Source organism: Kogia breviceps, chromosome 3 (genome assembly GCF_026419965.1).
Source record: "Kogia breviceps isolate mKogBre1 chromosome 3, mKogBre1 haplotype 1, whole genome shotgun sequence".
Classification (NCBI taxonomy): domain Eukaryota; kingdom Metazoa; phylum Chordata; class Mammalia; order Artiodactyla; family Physeteridae; genus Kogia; species Kogia breviceps.
The window spans coordinates 180,064,744-180,081,710 of record NC_081312.1 but is presented as its reverse complement, the minus strand read 5'-3'; the positions used below and the strand labels follow the sequence as shown (position 1 = coordinate 180,081,710).

General features: G+C 41.6%; 1 protein-coding gene across 1 annotated transcript in view; it reads right to left on the bottom strand.

The window, feature by feature from the left end:
* Positions 1-16,967, bottom strand: part of MCM10 (minichromosome maintenance 10 replication initiation factor) — a 33,540-nt gene that overhangs the window by 5,948 nt on the left and 10,625 nt on the right. The window contains exons 6-16 of the mRNA XM_059059173.2: positions 16,180-16,345; positions 13,837-14,004; positions 12,504-12,620; positions 9,425-9,624; positions 7,886-7,986; positions 6,846-6,956; positions 6,641-6,758; positions 4,722-4,950; positions 3,436-3,577; positions 2,695-2,813; positions 742-855 (exon numbers count right to left, since the gene is read on the bottom strand). Of these exons, the coding sequence (XP_058915156.1) occupies positions 742-855; positions 2,695-2,813; positions 3,436-3,577; positions 4,722-4,950; positions 6,641-6,758; positions 6,846-6,956; positions 7,886-7,986; positions 9,425-9,624; positions 12,504-12,620; positions 13,837-14,004; positions 16,180-16,345 (1,585 nt within the window). The remainder of the gene's footprint in view (positions 1-741; positions 856-2,694; positions 2,814-3,435; positions 3,578-4,721; positions 4,951-6,640; positions 6,759-6,845; positions 6,957-7,885; positions 7,987-9,424; positions 9,625-12,503; positions 12,621-13,836; positions 14,005-16,179; positions 16,346-16,967) is intronic.

The window sequence follows — 16,967 nt, the reverse complement described above, 5'->3', positions numbered from 1 at the left end:
CACCTTTTGGCCCACGCCCTAAATGTAAAGGAGAATCTAAGGTTTTAAAAAGAATAAAGACAGAGAAAATTGCACTGAGTAAGCTAAACCTCTTTCTCCTCTTACATGTGCTCATGAAGCGGATTAGCCATGCAGGCATATTTCAAAGAAGTGGTAATGGAAGGAGTAGTGTTCAGCAATAACTTTTTTTTTTTGGCCATTTTTGATTAATGTTGAGGAGTAGAGGATTTTGAATTTTCTAATAGACTCAGGGTAAAAATTCTGCAAACAGAGACAATAATACAATTCACACTCTGCCCTGAGATTCAGTCTAGGCGGTTAGGCCCTGAGCAGAAGGGAACAACAGTAGCCGATCACGACGTCTGATGCCAAATCAAGTTGTTCAGCCAAGGCCCCAGGGACTTAGGGACTATGGACTGAGGGCGTGCTAAAACTTGAGGATGAGAGGTAAGAATACTCGGTCCAGTGGTCAGACGGGAAGAGGCTCGTCCACAGAACCAGGAGCTGTGGCCAAATGAGGAACATCTCAATACAAAGGCTCTACCATCAGAGCTCAGTGGATGGGTCATGGGAAGCCCAGTGCTGGGCTATCGGACGCCATTTGGTTTGCAGCCTAATTAAATGACCCGGGCAGGACTCTGGTCGTAAGACGTGGGCCCACACCCCACAGACTCTCCACACTCTGCCGAGTCACAGCAAAACCCCAGACAGGTCGTGGGGAGAACTGTCTCCCGCACTCACCGTCCTGCACGTCACGACCCGACACTTCACTTCCCGGGTGTTTCTCATCTTTTCTTCTATTTGTTCTTTTTTCACCAGGGGCTCAAAATAGTGTTCCTGTAGCTCAGCCTCGGCCTGGAATGACAAGACACCCAGAAGACCTTGTACCAAATCTGATACAGACTCAGGCAGCTGCTTAATAATAATCAAATCTAAACTGAATACACAAGCTAACTGTATGAGGACATGGATCAATGAACCGCAACCCAAAAGACAGTAAGTAGAAACAAGCCCTTAAGGGGCAAAAAGAGGGTATGAAAGCATTTGGTGATGTGTAAGACACTAAATACAAATTTAAACTACTGATGTGATTAACAGCACCATCAGGTCAAGTGCGCCCCGGAAGGGAACTGTTTCCACTGTTCCAACATAGATTCAGCTATGGGAGGCGCTGGATGCTTCCCCTGTGATGACGCCCATTCTATTCGATACTATTCTCCAGACCAAGCACTTGGCAGGAACAATCCCTGCTTGTCTGGAACACAGGTAGGAGGTGAGGGCAGAGAGATACTCAGGGCAGGATGTGGTCAGAGCTCGGGTCAGTGCAGCTGCACCAGGCAAAAGGCACAAGGTCTTTGGTGGCCACAAGAACCAAGGAACTCGGCTCTACAGTCTTTTGGGGTCTGCTTGAGCACCTCTCCTGACTGAGTTTCAAGTCCAGTAGAAAGTTATATCATTGTCTCGTTAGTCCTTTGTTAATCAAAAGAAAGATCATTTGGCATATTGGCACTAAGTGGGAGACACTTTGAAAATTTGTGGGAGTACTTTTTTCGTTATCCCAGTGACCATAACCTTTGCTCCTGGTAGGGACCATGGACGCTACACCTTCTGCAATGCATGGAACAGTCCCTTACACATCAAAGGATTGTTCTCAATGTTCTACAGGGCATCCATGTGGATGAAAAACCCGATTATAACCCTCAAACCTAACAGCTTTACATATAACACCACAATACTTGTGCATGGTTTTCACATACACTGACTGTTCCAAAAGTCCTGTGGATATGGAGAGACAACTGTGCTTTGATGTCTTCAAAAGTTTAAAAAAAATAAACCACACTGTCAAAGAAATAGGCCCACGGTATTCAAGTTACTAAGAAAACACATCTACTGAGTATTCATTGCTAGCTGCCTGATAAATCCACTTATATATACTTACAAATCCAAGCCTCTATTTTATTACTTCTTCAAGGGTAGTTGTGCCCATGTATTTTACATAATGAAATACACTTTTATTATAAACATTTTCCTTTTTTCCTCTTTATATTACAGCGAGGATATTATACCGGTATTTTTGAAATTACTAGCTAGGTAATTTACATTATCCACAAATTTAATTTCAGGATAATAAGAGAACAATACAAAACACTTGTTATTAAAAAGGGGCATTGTGAGTGTTGGGTTGAGAACTACTGATTTAGAGCATTTGCAGGGTGCATATAAAAATGTATGAATGGAAAAATCCCTTCCCATACTGCAAGGCAGAAAATAGTAGATAGCAGAGAGCCATTAAAACATAACTTCACAGCCATAACTACAGGTAAACATTTTAAAGAGTTAATTAATCATTTAAAATTGAAGTACAGTTGACTTAACAATTTTATATTAGTTTTAGGTGTACAACACATTAATTCAACATTTTTATAGAATACACTTCAATCCAAGTTATAAAACTGACTGAAACATTTTATAATACTGAAGTCAATTTAAATAATGTTGAATGATATTCTTCAATGCAACAAAGGCAAAGCTAAAATCTATTAGCAATATTCCTGTTCTTCAAAACAAACTCAAACAAACTGACATACAACTAACATCTCGGCTGAGGAAGCAGGAAGAGATTCTTAGCCCACGACAGAGCGCCCGAGTCTGAGGACATCTCTGTCACCTTTGACCTTCTGGGCTCTTTTTTACCTCTTTTAGGATCCCCATGTGCCTCGATTTTGCTTTTAGGATTGTCTGAAAATCCTCAGATTCCAGGTAGGCAAGCTGTTCTCTCCTTTTTTTCCTGGCAGGCTCCAATTCATCCTCAGCTAGAGCAGAAAGAAAAAGAGTGAACAGAGGAACCTCAGAGGGCCAGTGGGCCTCGCCAACTCAGCTGCGTCTCCCCGTACAAGACCCTTCAAACTGCATTTACCCCCACTTGGTATGAGCAAAGGACGGCTCTTAGAAGAACGGAGTTGAGAAGTACAAACTAGAATATGCGGGAGGGGATGGCAGACTTGACCACTAAATTAGACTCTTTTTCACCTTAAAATAAGAGCCAATTATGAAAATAGGTAACAAGAACAAAATTCCTATTTACAAACTCATGTTAAAAGGACACTGCCAGCCTCAGAGTTTTAAAAATAAAAATAGGGCAATTTAAAACAAAGGAATTCTACTTCTTTCAAAACAAATCTTTATACTAATATGTATGTGCAAAGATCCAATGAGTAATCTCAAGTTTTCAAATTGTACATAATTTCATTTTAATTTAATGTGACTATAAAAAACAATCAGTTCCAACTCCAGAAATTCTACTTAGGTACTCTCCATATAGGTAAATGGAAATAAAATAATGACTTTTGATGTCAGGGAGGCTGGTTATATTTCGGAACATTTCCTTTATAAATAGTGTCTCTTTCCTACTGCCAAGTTTCCTATTCTCAGTACCTTGAGGAGAAAATGTGTTATTCTTTTCTACACGTTCCTTCACTTCCAGGACATCCTGGGGTTCCTTTAGCTTCTTAATGCTGTTTGGGTCTGTTTTTGTAAGAATCTGGCCTTTTGCCCTTAATTTGGTTATAGCAGCCAACTAAAAAAAAAGAAAAGAGAGGGAGATAAAAATCTAAAAGATGAGATAGGCGTTCTGTAGCTCTGTACCCTTTTCCAGTGATTAACCAGTGAATTCTGGCTGTTCTCAAACATACATTAGCAAAATACACCTACATTTTACTTAGCATTATTAACACAATTATTAAAATTTCAAAGAATGGAAGACAGATCTCTTAAGTTAGTAAACCAAATCTCAGCTTATTTAAATATCAATAGTTAAACTTCAGCTCGTCCTTCAGCGAGTGTGTAGGCTTTTAGACCCACAAAGGAACCACACAAACATTTTGGAAGTTTGTTTCAGCATAGACAGATTAGGATAGAATTCCAGCCCTGCCACTTACTAGTTTATAACCTGACTTAATTGTTCAGCTTCAGTTTCTACATTTATAAAATGGGGATGACAGCACTAACCTACCTTTTAGGGTTGTGGTTTTAAGTATAAAATGAGACAATGCATGCCAAACATGTACCTGTACATAGTAAACAGCATGTATGCACATATCACAGATACATAGTAACATATGTGCATAATTGCTATTATTATTACTGTAGGTACGGCTTTGGCTTGCAGCTAGCCTTTGCCCTTCATGTGGTTCTAGCTGCTAACTAGAATAAAGAGAAGACAGGCTCAAGTCGGGGGCTCAGGGTGACTCAGGAAGAGGAGAGACAGAGCTTGCTGAGGAAGTGGGGTTCTGACCACCCAATTCCCACTTCAATCAGAGCAGCTTAGCTTCTATCTGTCTACAGACTGGGCTTCTGTGTAAGATTTCTTTTAAAGAAGGATTCTTTAAACCACTATTTGACAATTCAATTGCCTCAACAATTCCAAGAATGTTTCCCCCTAATACTAGGGTCTCCAGCTGTAAAACAGTATCTTCTTCTAGGTTATCTCCTGCAGCCTGACAAGAAATAGTGTGGAGACAGTAGCTAGTTCTCTTGGATTAAATTAATGGCATTATGTTGATACCCATTATCATTTAAAATTCCTTTGACTCTAATTATCATGATCAATAAATAGGTATGAGGTGACTGTCTTTCCTGGTCACAGGTATACAAAGTTTGAAATATCAGCTGTGTCTCACAGAATACAAATCCAAGTGGTGAAGAAAAGAGATGCCAGTTACCTTTTTGGCTTCTGCTAACGCACTCAGTTTTGGCCTTGGTGGTGGTGACTCATCAAAAAAGAGGACATCATCTCCTTCTGAGACGTCTCTTCCAAGCTTTGGCATCTGTATGGCTGGGGCTCCTTTCAGCTTGGGGAACTCAGCCCCCGTGGGTGGAGACCAAGAAGGGGGCTGCCGAGAAGAGGATGGCACAGCTGGGCTCTCAACTTCACTCGCACTTTGGAGAAATCTTTAAAGAAACAGGCAGTCACAAGCTATGCACACGAGCACAAAACATGCAGACTGGGAGACCGCAGGCAGGCCACCAGCTGATAGGCAGTCGTCGGTAAAATAATTTCCCTTCTGGGTTATTAATTCAGATTAGTGCACCGTAAAAACAATACTAGCCTCACTAACTCTTAAGCTACCTGATTTTTCATTGAATAAGTGCTAATTGTTTCACCAGTTTAGAACTGATTACTATTTTTATCAACTGGCTTTCCAGTGGATGCAGACTATGGAGCACCTTCAGCCCTGAAGGCGAGCTGTGGACTGTATTCCTAGCCCTCTGGTCAGCTGAGATCCTTCAGGAACTCACGGAATCTCTCTGTATTTTGTTTCCTCTACTGGGAAGAGACAACACATTGGTTACATTTGGAAGTCCTAACGGAAAGGTGCTATAATTCACACAGTGATTATTTTATATATGGCTTTAAGGACTATTTAAAAACAACAAAGGTCAGAAATCATCTAGGCCAAATCTCTCACTGTAAGGATAAAGAAATTGAGGCCCAAGACCCCACTGCTCATAAGAGACAGGCTCAGGACTAGTACCAGATAATCCTGGGTCAGTCTTCTCTTCCCTACCACATCGCCACTCCTGTAAGCTCTAGACTGAGTTTGCAAATTGCCTGGCAGATCCTTCCCAAAGGTATGTTTTGTTTGGCCAGCAAAATCCTGAAAAACTTCAAACTAATGCCTTTAAACTGATGGGTGCTTTCTACCTCCTACAAGGTTCACAACTCCATATACATTTCTATGTCCATATGTATACATTTACGTCACCTGTAGGCCCTGATGAATACCTCTATAGATATCCCACCAGCACCTCAAACTAACCCGCCTGAGGCCAAATCCATTCTCTTATTTTTCCAAAGCATTTCCTCTTGACTCGTAACAGGCGTCCTTTTCCATGGAACTAGGTACCCTATAGGAGCCTAGATCTGGTTCAACGCTGGAGTAGAACAGGTAGGTGTGAGTTCAAACTTGGCTCCATCACTTACTAACTCTCTGGTCTTCAGTTACATTAGTCATAAAACAAGGATAATAACACCTCGCAGATTATGGTAAGGACCGATGAGACGTGTGTACAGTGTAAAGCATGGTGGCTCAGTGCATGCTGGGTGACTGTAAACAGTAGCTCTTACTACCATCGTTGAAGAGTTCAAGAGTTTTTTATTTGTTTACCTTCCACACCCATTTCCACTTGATTTTGCCTCTGAAATGACTCTCCATTCTCAGTGCCTCATTTTTATTACTGACCTGAACAAATGCAGAATCCACGCATTGGCCCAGCCTATAATTAAAAACCTAACTGTGGCAAAACTGAGAAATGGGCACCAAACAGCTCAACGCCTACTTTCCCTTTTCACAAAACTGTCTTTATATGTTACTCCTTTCTCATTTCCACAGTGATATTAATTACTGCAGCCTGTACCACCAGGTCTCAGGATTTACTAGAGTTAAGTCAGAAATACATAGCTTCAAATGCTTTACAATTTTAAAGGTTATGCTAAAATTAATTTTTTAAAAACTTCCAAAGTTAAAAAGGTAGCCAACCACCCCAAATCCAAAGTCACACTTCTGAAATCTATTAAGACATCCTCAGAATTCCTGAGATGAGCTATCTAAACAGGGAACATTAAATCTGTGACTCCTACCGTTTCTGTATTTCTTCTGATTTCTTCTTTCGCATCTCTAACATATGCTGCTTCTGTTGCTTCAAGAGGGCTGATGCCGAGATAGACTGGAAAGCAGGTTTCGGGCTCCCCATGATCCCTAAAACACAAGGCACGGGCTGAGGGGGTTCTGAGAGGCTGTGGGGACCCACGAATAGACACTAGAGCAGGTACAGGCTGACTCTACCTGATGACTTGACTTTGGCCAAATGATGTTGCAAGTTTCTGGCTCCAGATGTAGGCAGGTCCATCAGTTCCCTGAATTCCTCAGAGCAAGACAAGCTCTTCTGGGGTATTCCTGGAATATACAAATATCAGTGTTAGAGGATTCAAAATTCAGAGTATTTTATGTCCTGTGACTTATCCCTTTTAAACTCTGCTTTCATAACTTTAGTTATTTGTAAGTGAAGTAGATGGAATATCAAGAGAAAAGAGAATCTTTCACCTCTAACCTCAGACCAGTAGGGCTGCAAGGGTAAGACAAATATATCTTATTTTTGAAAAATGATTAGAATACTAATACCTGCGGGGTCATTTCACACACTATTCCTGGAATATGCACTATGCATAAGGATCCATGCTAGACCTTGACCACTGTTATGAACAGAGCCCTAAGGACAAGGTGGAGGTGGCATTCTCCGACCTAGACCTGTTTTAACGAAAGATAACCGATGAGTTTGACTAGGAACCTGATACTACTGATTCTAGTGCTGGACACTAGGAGTTAGACCCAGATACATCAAGACATTTTATTTTATTTTTTTGGCGGCGTTGGGTCTTCGTTGCACGCAGGCGTCCTCTAGTTGCGGTGAGCGGGGGCTGCTCTTCGTTGCGGTGCGCGGGCTTCTCATGGCTGTGGCTTCTCTTGTTGTGGAGCACGGGCTCTAGAGCACAGGCTCAGTAGTTGCGGCGCACGGGCTTAGTTGCTCCATGGCGTGTGGGATCTTCCTGGACCAGGGAACGAACCTGTGTCCCCTGCATTGGCAGGCAGATTCTTAACCACTGCACCACCAGGAAAGTCCCCATCAAGACATTTTAAAAAGCTAAGACACAGCTAAGATTAATATGCTGTTTTTTCTTAAGACGCTGCCAACCAGGCTTGGTCCGTTCAGCTGAGGCCACATCACTTACCAAGTATAACTTAGCGACAGGATCCAACCAGTTTCAGTCCTGAAGACTACATGTTTAAACTGGAGAAAGAAAAATAGTATCTAGAAACAAAGTTACCGAGTTTTTGTTGAGTTTCCTGAAGGATCAAGTCTGCGCCCTTAACCACCAGATTAGTCAGAGTGGTTTGAATCTTCTTTTTAGGTGCGACAGCAGCTGCACTGAAATGACAAGAGTCACACCCTCAAAAAAGGAAAATCACTGAACTTCAACGCTCTGTGAGGTAAAGAAGGTGCAGAAGTAGTCATTTATTACGAACTGTCAACGTTTCTCAAATCACCAATGTAAGTACACTTTCTTAATACCATGGCCCTACAGCATAACTGATGTGTACATTATGTCACAGACATAAAACTACAGGCGACCTACAAATTTGATTGAAGGCCATTCCGGAAGAGCAAGTTGGCAAAAGAAATAAAAAATATGCCAACACTTTGATCATGTAGACTAGGACTTATCAAGTAGTCTAGGATTTACCTAAGACCTATGCAAAAATTTAGGATATTTACGGAAGCTTTGTTTGTATTGTTAAAAGTTAGAAATGCTATAAATGTTTATCCATGGAGAATTATTTAAATTATCACAGAGCCATGTAAAAGAACACCATGTAGCCACTAAAAATAATGCCATAAGTGAATGTTCCACAAAGAAAAATTCATTATTTTATGTGGGAAAAAAGAACGTTGGCAAAGTATAGGTATATTATGATTCATTTTATACTATTAAAACTTTATACATTTGAGAAAAAAAGGACCCCTAGAACCATATATACCAAAACTAACAGTTATCTAGGTGGTGGGATTACAGATGGTTTTTACTGTCTCCTTTTGGCTAAACTGTACATACATTAAAAAAAAATAACATATGTGTATTGCTTTTTGCAATTTGGTAAAATACAAAAATTATTTTAAATCTTAAAAATGTGCTTGACATCATAAAATATACAGGAAGTGAGAGTCCTCTAGCCCAATTTCTGCTGGATCGAGGATAAAACCTGTTTTGTTCTTGGAGCCAGTGCAGCTCCCCCGAGCCAGGTCCCCGCCTGCCGCATATCCTCAGACATACTTTCCAGAGAAGAGGGATGAGGCCATCGATCATCTGCTCAGGGACTCCGGGGAGAGAATGAGCCCCCCCAGAGGGGAGGCCAGGCACGCCAGCCTCAGCAGCACCCCCCCCCCACCGTGAGGCTTCTCTGCAAACTCATTCACTGCATTAAATGGGGCTCCACGAGATCAGCAACCTCACACCAACAGTCGTGAGGGAAAAGATTTCAAATACGTCAACACTATGAGTAACACTTTTAAGGGCCCATCCGCCCTGACAAAGCTGCACTATGCACATTAAAAGCCGAAGAGGAAGCGTGGGTTCCCTGTTAAAGACCATCATGCCGTGACTTAGTTTCCCCGCCTTCTGAGTGTTTTCCTCTCTTCCTGGGAATGAAAGAGGCCCTCGGCCATCCTGTTCCAGGCAGCACGTTATGCAAGATAAAACCTGTACAAGTCTTCCAGGACCAGGACAGAAACGTACAACCACTGGGTTCACTCTTCAAAGAAGACAAGCAAGACCCCTGACCCCAAAGAAGCCCCGAGAATGTCTCACATTGAGGCTGCATACGAGGCCGAAGAAACTCCTCCGTAGTAAAAACCATCCTGACACAGCCTTTCTTTCAGGCTGACGCCTTTGCGGGCAAACTTCTTGGGAATCCGGCCGCCGGAGAAGGTGGACTGCAGGTCTGCTCGCCTGGCGCTGAGCTTCTTGTACTGGGCCTGGATGTGATACTGACAGTACTCACAGTCATTCTGGAAAAAGGAAGAGCGGCTGCATCAGCGTTAGGGAGACAGGCCGGGGGACAACGTTAAGAGACACAGCTCCTTTCTCCCAGTCTCACAGAGAGCTATTCTGCGGGCAGAAGCCTCCCTGCTGACCTCCGAGACCTTTCTCAACGCACAGCGAAGCAGCAGCTTAGAAGTTCTTTTCCTAGGTAAGGATGCAGGGGAGGGGATAAATTGGGAGACTGGGATTGACATATACACACTACTACATATAAAATAGATAACTATAAGGACCTACTGTACAGCACAGGGAACTCTACTTAATACTCTGTAATGGCCTATATGGGAAAAGAGTCTAAAAAAGAGTAGGTATATGTACTGATATATGTATAACTGATTCACTTTGCTGTACACCTGAAACCAACACAACACTGTAAGTCAACTCTATGCCAATAAAAATTAAAAACAAAAAGTGGGGTTGGTGGGAGACGTTCCTCCCTGAAACTCCTCTGAACACACTTCTTGGGTGAAAGAAAAATTGGCGTCACTCTCTGCCTTTGCCCTCTTTCTACAATGGAAGTAAAATCAGCTTCTACGATGAACCCTGAAAAGGTTATGCTAGGCACTTCCCTGGTGGCACAGTGATTAAAAATCCGCCTGCCAGTGCAGGGGACATGGGTTTGAGCCCTGGTCCGGGAAGATCCCACAGGCCGCTGAGCAACTAAGCCCGCGAGCCACAACTACTGAGCCCACATGCCACAAGTACTGAAGCCCGTGCACCTAGAGCCGGTGCTCCACAACAAGAGAAGCCACCGCAATGAGAAGCCACCGCAATGAGAAGGCCGCACACCGCAATGAAGAGTAGCCCCGCTCAACACAACTAGAGAAAGCCTGCATGCAGCAACAAAGACCCAACTCAGCCAAAAATAAAATAGATAAATAAATTTATTTTAAAAAAGAAAAGGTTATGCTAAGCGAAAGAAGTCAGACACAAAGGTCCCATGTTATATGATTCCTTTTATGGCATATATCCACAGAGACAGAAAGCAGATTACAGGTCACCAGGGAAGTGGTTACTTAATAGGTAGGGGGCGTTTTTATGGGGTGATGAAAAGGTTTCGAAGTTAGAAGAAGCTGGTGGTTGCACAACAAAGAGAATACACTCAACATTACAGACGTGTACATTTTTAAATCGTCAACTATACAAAATGTGAATTTTACCTCAATAAAAGTTAAAAAATAAAATCAGTTTCTAGTGAGGTTTTCTGTTTCTCTGGTTGAGCCTTGGACGAATGCTACCCTTTCAGTGAAAGGAACAAAGAGAAACTGAAGTATTATCCTACTGGGTGAACCTCAGAGATGGTGGCAGTGGCGGTTAAGTGATTGGTCAAGTACTCCCCCTGAGACCTCTTTTTCCAACTATCTCCTCCCTCCTTCCTATGTCCTGCTCACTAGTTCATCTGTTAGACAAGAATGAGGGAAATAAAAAGAGATGAAACCAAAATCTGTCATTTAGTCCTTTCAAAGAGCTCTAAGAAGTACCACTTAGATGGATAGTATCCACTGGGAATAGCTGTAATCAAAGACAGACAACAACAAGTGTTGGCCGGGATGTGGAGGAACTAGAACACTTACATACTGCTGGGGAGAATGTAAAAGTCACTTTGGAAACCAGTTTGGTGGTTCCTCAAAAGCCTAAACATAGAGTTACCATAAGACCCAGCAATTCCATCCTAGGCATATATATACCCGAGCAAACGGAAAATGGACATCCACACAGAAACCTGTACATGAATGCTTACAGCAGCATTACCCATAACAGTCAAATGCAAAACAACTCAAATGTCCATCAACCAATGGATGGATAAAAAGAGTGGGGTCGGGGCTTCCCTGGTGGTGCAGTGGCTGAGGGCCCACCTGCCGATGCAAGGGACGCGGGTTCGTGCCCCGGTCCGGGAAGATCCCATGTGCCGCGGAGCGGCTGGGCCCATGAGCCATGGCTGCCGAGCCTGCGTGTCCAGAGCCTGTGCTCCGCAACGGGAGAGGCCACAACAGTGAGAGGCCTGTGTAACGCAAAAAAACATAAAAAATAAAAAAATAAAAAATAAAAAAAAAAATAAAAAAGAGTGTGGTCATCAATGAAATATTATTCAACCATAAAAAGGAATGAAGTGCTAATAAATGGCTTTGTAGCACGGATATAGCACAGACGAATCTTAAAAGCATTATGCTAAGTGAAAGAAGCCAGACAAAAAAGGCCCATATTATACAATTCCATTGTATGAAATGTCCAGAACAGGCAAATCTATAGAGACAGAAAGTAGATTACTGGTTGCCAGGACTTGGGGAGAGAGAAGAATGGGGAATGACTGCTAATGGATATGGGTTTTTTGGAAAGGCACTGAAATTGTTCTCAAATTACATAGTGGTGATGGTTGCACAACTCTCTGAATATATTACAAGTTACTAAATTGTGCACTTCAGAATTGTGAATTGTCTGGTATGTGAATTCTACCTCAATGAAGCTTTTATTTTTTTTTTTAAAAGAAACCTCTAAGAAAAGGTATAATAGAGTTAAGTATTGACTACAATAAGGTTTCAGTGTATTTCATCATTAGCATGTAATCTCCAGCATTAGAAAGAATTGAGGGCAAATTAAAATTCTTTCTTATATCTCCTAGTCAGCTAGCAAAAAAAGATCACTTTCCTAACAGGTTAAATCTTTCCTCCACCCTCAGCTTTGTAAACTGGCCATTATTAACCACACATTCAATTTTCTCACTTTGCTGCTTCCTGTTATGTAGGAAGCTCAGTTCCAAACAGGTCATTACAGGTAAAGTACCTATAATTTACTCCTATTAGTTTCTGTCTTTAGCAAAAACCACCCCAACAAAGCTGAAACCTACCAAATTCACAGTCTGTGTACATGGTTCTCCATTCTTCTTCTTTGCTTTACAGGTTCCCAGGTCAAGAGCTTCCCCCATAATTAAGATCTTTTGAGGATGATCAATAGATAAGCACACCTGTAGAAAAAAGGGGGAGTTGGAGTTAAAAGCAGACAAAGGTATGGCCTTTCAACAGCAAGAACGTGAGTTAAGAAGGTTTTTTATCCTTTTTATCAGTGCACTGGAATTTGAAGCCAGTGCTCCATAAGACAGCTGTAGAAATGGGAGGTGTAGAAGACACATTGAGTTTTCCACCCACTATCTATTTTCTCCTGTGTCTTTGCTATCAGAATCCAAATGCTCAGCCTTAGATGATGGAACCAGTTCCCAGTTTTCCCAGCATTCTTTGTAGCTAGTGATGGTCATCTGACTCCACTCAGCAGGAGTCAGCAGGGAACAGAGCTGGGAAAGCTTCTGCTTTCCGTTAAAAGCAGAGCAAGGAGCCTGGCTCACTTCCTGCCTTGAATGGAAATATGATGGCTAGAGCTTCACAGCCATCTTGTGACTAAGAGGAAAAGGCTGAGAGACTCATGGACACCAGCCCTGGCATCACCACACTGCCTACGTCTGGATTTTTTATTATGTAAGAAAAACAAACCCAGGGTTTACTATTAAAAAGAAACTGTAGTGAAGTTTTTCTGTTACTTGTAGCCAAACACCTTCTTCACCAGTAAATGAAGACTTGCTGCCCTTCTCTGTGAAAGCAAGGAATGAAATAACTTAGTCTCTCACTCCTTGTGATATAATAATCTGTCTACAACAGAAGCAGTAGCTTCTTGCTGGCTTGAATGGAGAAACTGTTGCTATTCATACTGTATCTAAGTTTGCAATTTACTAGAGAATCAGTAGGTAGCACCCAAACTGTAATGATGCTTGAGAAGATGAAAATTCACTTTAAAAATGAAAATTCACAAGCTGCAGCTATGATTGCACTAACAAATGGAACACAGTTCCCTCAACTATAAACCCTTGGCTTCTCGATGCCATCATGGAAATTCATGGGAGATCTAAGGGAACCTGAACCCAAGAGTTGAAAGAATTACAGGAACCTTGGAACGAACTTGAAAAGATATAATGAAACAAGTTGTTATGAAATACTCTAGAGTAGTCTGAAATTCAGAATATTGGCAGGTGAGGGGTAGATGAAAAAACAAAAAACCAGTTTAATGGAGACAAAAGAATATAAAAGCTTGACTTATTACCTGGAGGTAGACCAATATATAAATGTTTTTGATAGAACTCAGCTAATTTATAAAGACCAAAAAAAAAAAAAATCATGGAAACAGAGTCTTACCTCCTCTGAACCATCCTTGGGTTTCATGGGGTTCGCGTTGAGCAGCCCTACAACGGTCCCCTGCTCAGTCTTCCAGAGTTCTTTGTGAACCTCTCCAAACAGGAACAGTGACACGTACCGCGTTAGGTCACGAAGATCATTCAGTCGCCAGATGCTAAATGTTTTCCCCTGGAGCAAACATTTATTCTTATTTTTAATAAATTTTGAACAATGGGTTACAATGTCTCCATTTACTGTTCGAGTGTTCTACTGTGGAAAAATATCTAAATATAACCCACCCTGAATATGTAATCATCAGAATGTCTGTTAATTATAATTAATCCTTTCTCTAGGTTTTGGTATGGCTCTTCTCATTTTAAAAATGAAGGTGGGGCTTCCCCGGTGGCGCAGTGGTTGAGGGTCCGCCTGCCGATGCAGGGGACGCGGGTTCGTGCCCCGGTCCGGGAAGATCCCGCGTGCCGCGGAGCGGCTGGGCCCGTGAGCCATGGCCGCTGAGCCTACGCGTTCGGAGCCTGTGCTCCGCAACGGGAGAGGCCGCAACAGTGAGAAGCCCGCGTACCGCAAAAACAAAAAAACAAAAAGACAATAAAAATGAAGGTGAAGAAAGGCAAGCCAATAGCAAACTTGTTACTAGCAGATACAAACTATGATACATAAAATATTTAAACAACAAGGACTACTACTACTGTAGAGCACAGGGAACTATATTCAAGATCCTGTAATAAACCATAATGGAAAAGAATATGAAAAAGAATATATATAACTGGATCACTTTGCTGTATACCAAAAACTAACACAACATTGTAAATCAACTATACTTCAATAAAAAAAAGAACTTACTGATATAAATTTAGTAAATATTTATAACTGATTATGTTATTAATATTAATAAGGAGGTTTCAGCTTAATGTTTCTAAATCTTTCCTTAGCTTAGAAGAAAAACGCATCATTTAAAGTGAACTAGTTGTATTTAACTGTAAAATTTTGGAAACACTATGACATATCAAGAAGTGCAACTCAAAATGCTGCCCACTTATAATACGAACATCTTCCATGTTTACAGATTTTTTTTTTTTAAACAAAATAATTCACACAACATTGAATCAAGCTATTTCAGAGGCAGCCCAGAGTGGGTATGGTTACAGGTTACGGTGAGCTATCGCCTAGACTCAAGTACTCTAACTATTCTCCCAAGGATTTGTACAGAGGAGTTCAGGTAAATTTCACACCTATTATTTCCATGTCATTATAGCCAGTAGTGATGCAATTAGGAACTTAACCAAATGAAAACCAGACTTGTTCACATTTAGCGAGATAGAACAGGGCTAGAGCAGGATTCAGAATCTGAAACTCAAGCCCTTGTGTCAGAGCTCATAAAAAAATCTAAGGTTGGCCAAGATCTAAATTGGAGAATGAATTAGTTTTGAGTAAGATTATTTGCTGTATTTTTTTTTTTTTTTTCTTTTTTTTTTTTTTTTTGTGGTATGCGGGCCTCTCACTGTTGTGGCCTCTCCCGTTGCGGAGCACAGGCTCCGGACGCGCAGGCTCAGCGGCCATGGCTCACTGGCCCAGCCGCTCCGCGGCATGTGGGATCTTCCCGGACCGGGGCACGAACCCGCGTCCCCTGCATCGGCAGGCGGATTCTCAACCACTGCGCCACCAGGGAAGCCCTATTTGCTGTATTTTAGAGAGAGCCTTTGAATCAAAACCCAGTTCCTTCATTTTACAGGTAAGGAAATGGAGGGCCTCAAAGAAAGATTCAGGCCTAAGGCCACAACTCCTGCTAAATGGAGAACGAGGCTCAGCATCCAGATTTTCTGACTTGTCGGGCCATATGATAATTTTCCCGTTATGCCTCAGTCAACGGTTATTTAAAAACTTGCTAGATCTTTTGTAATACCCATCAAATTAAATATACCATACTGCACTGGCACAAGTCAGCAATTTCAGGACTTTTGCACTTGACATCTTACACCTGGTAAAGCTTTCCAAAGGATCTGTGAACTCAGCCTCTTTGAGGACCTGCTTCCCTTGCACAAAAGGGACTGCAGTGTTATAGGGGCATCTACATGCATCAACAAACAAAGACAAGTGAAATAAGAAAGAATGACATGGACAGTAAAAAGCCCAAGAAGCCTGTACAACCAGGTGTTCTTTAAGTAGGGCCCTCCTTACACATCTCCCCCTCGGGTACCAACCCAACGATGGTGTGGCAACTTGGGAACTTGCTAGCAATGACTTCACAATGAAACACTGACGGGCTCTGGGTAACAAATCAAGAACATATGAGTCCCCACTGTCAACCTGTGATGAAACAGCTGAGAAATCAATAACATGGCTTACGCTGTTAGAACTCTGTGGAGTGATCTTCTTCACTATAACGCCAAATGTCACCCAGTCTATTTCTTCCAGCTTCTCACTTGCCATCTTTTCCCTGAGCTGAGATAGTCTGATCAGTCTTCGGCCGGTCATTTTCTTGTTCATTTCTGTGGAGGATACTCGAGGCTTCCTGGGTCAAGAAACCAGAGACTGGTAGATTATTATTCTAAGAAGAGATTATCTGGCACTGTAGCAAACTGGTTAGCAGAGATGTAACTGGCAAAAATCTCTACAGCACCTGTTTTCAGGGAGGTGTAGTTATGTAGTCATGGACAAGGCACATATTTTTACAGCAGATAAAAATGAGATAATTTTGGGACTTCCCTGGTGGTCCAGTGGTTAAGACCCTGTGCTTCCACTGCAGGGGGTACAGGTTTGATCTCTGGTCAGGGAACTAAGATCCCACATGGCACACAGTGCAGCAAAAAAAAAAAAAAAAAAGAGAGAGAGAGAGAATTTTAAACGCTAGGTTTGCTTTTTCTTGGATCTAGAACTGGGACCTCTGTAGAAAATAAAGATCACAAATTCTTTAAGTTCTTATGAATTCTAATATAGTTATAATATACTTTTAAAACTAATCTCGACTTTCATACAAAATCATGAATTGCTTAAGTAAATAAGGTATTTCAATTCCATCAATTCTGTAAGAATTTCAGAAGTGCTACTATTTCTAATTAGTTTTCTTTAAGCCAACCTTTTCACATAATAAATAAAAGCTTTGAACCTAGCTTCAAATAATATATTCTTTTTCC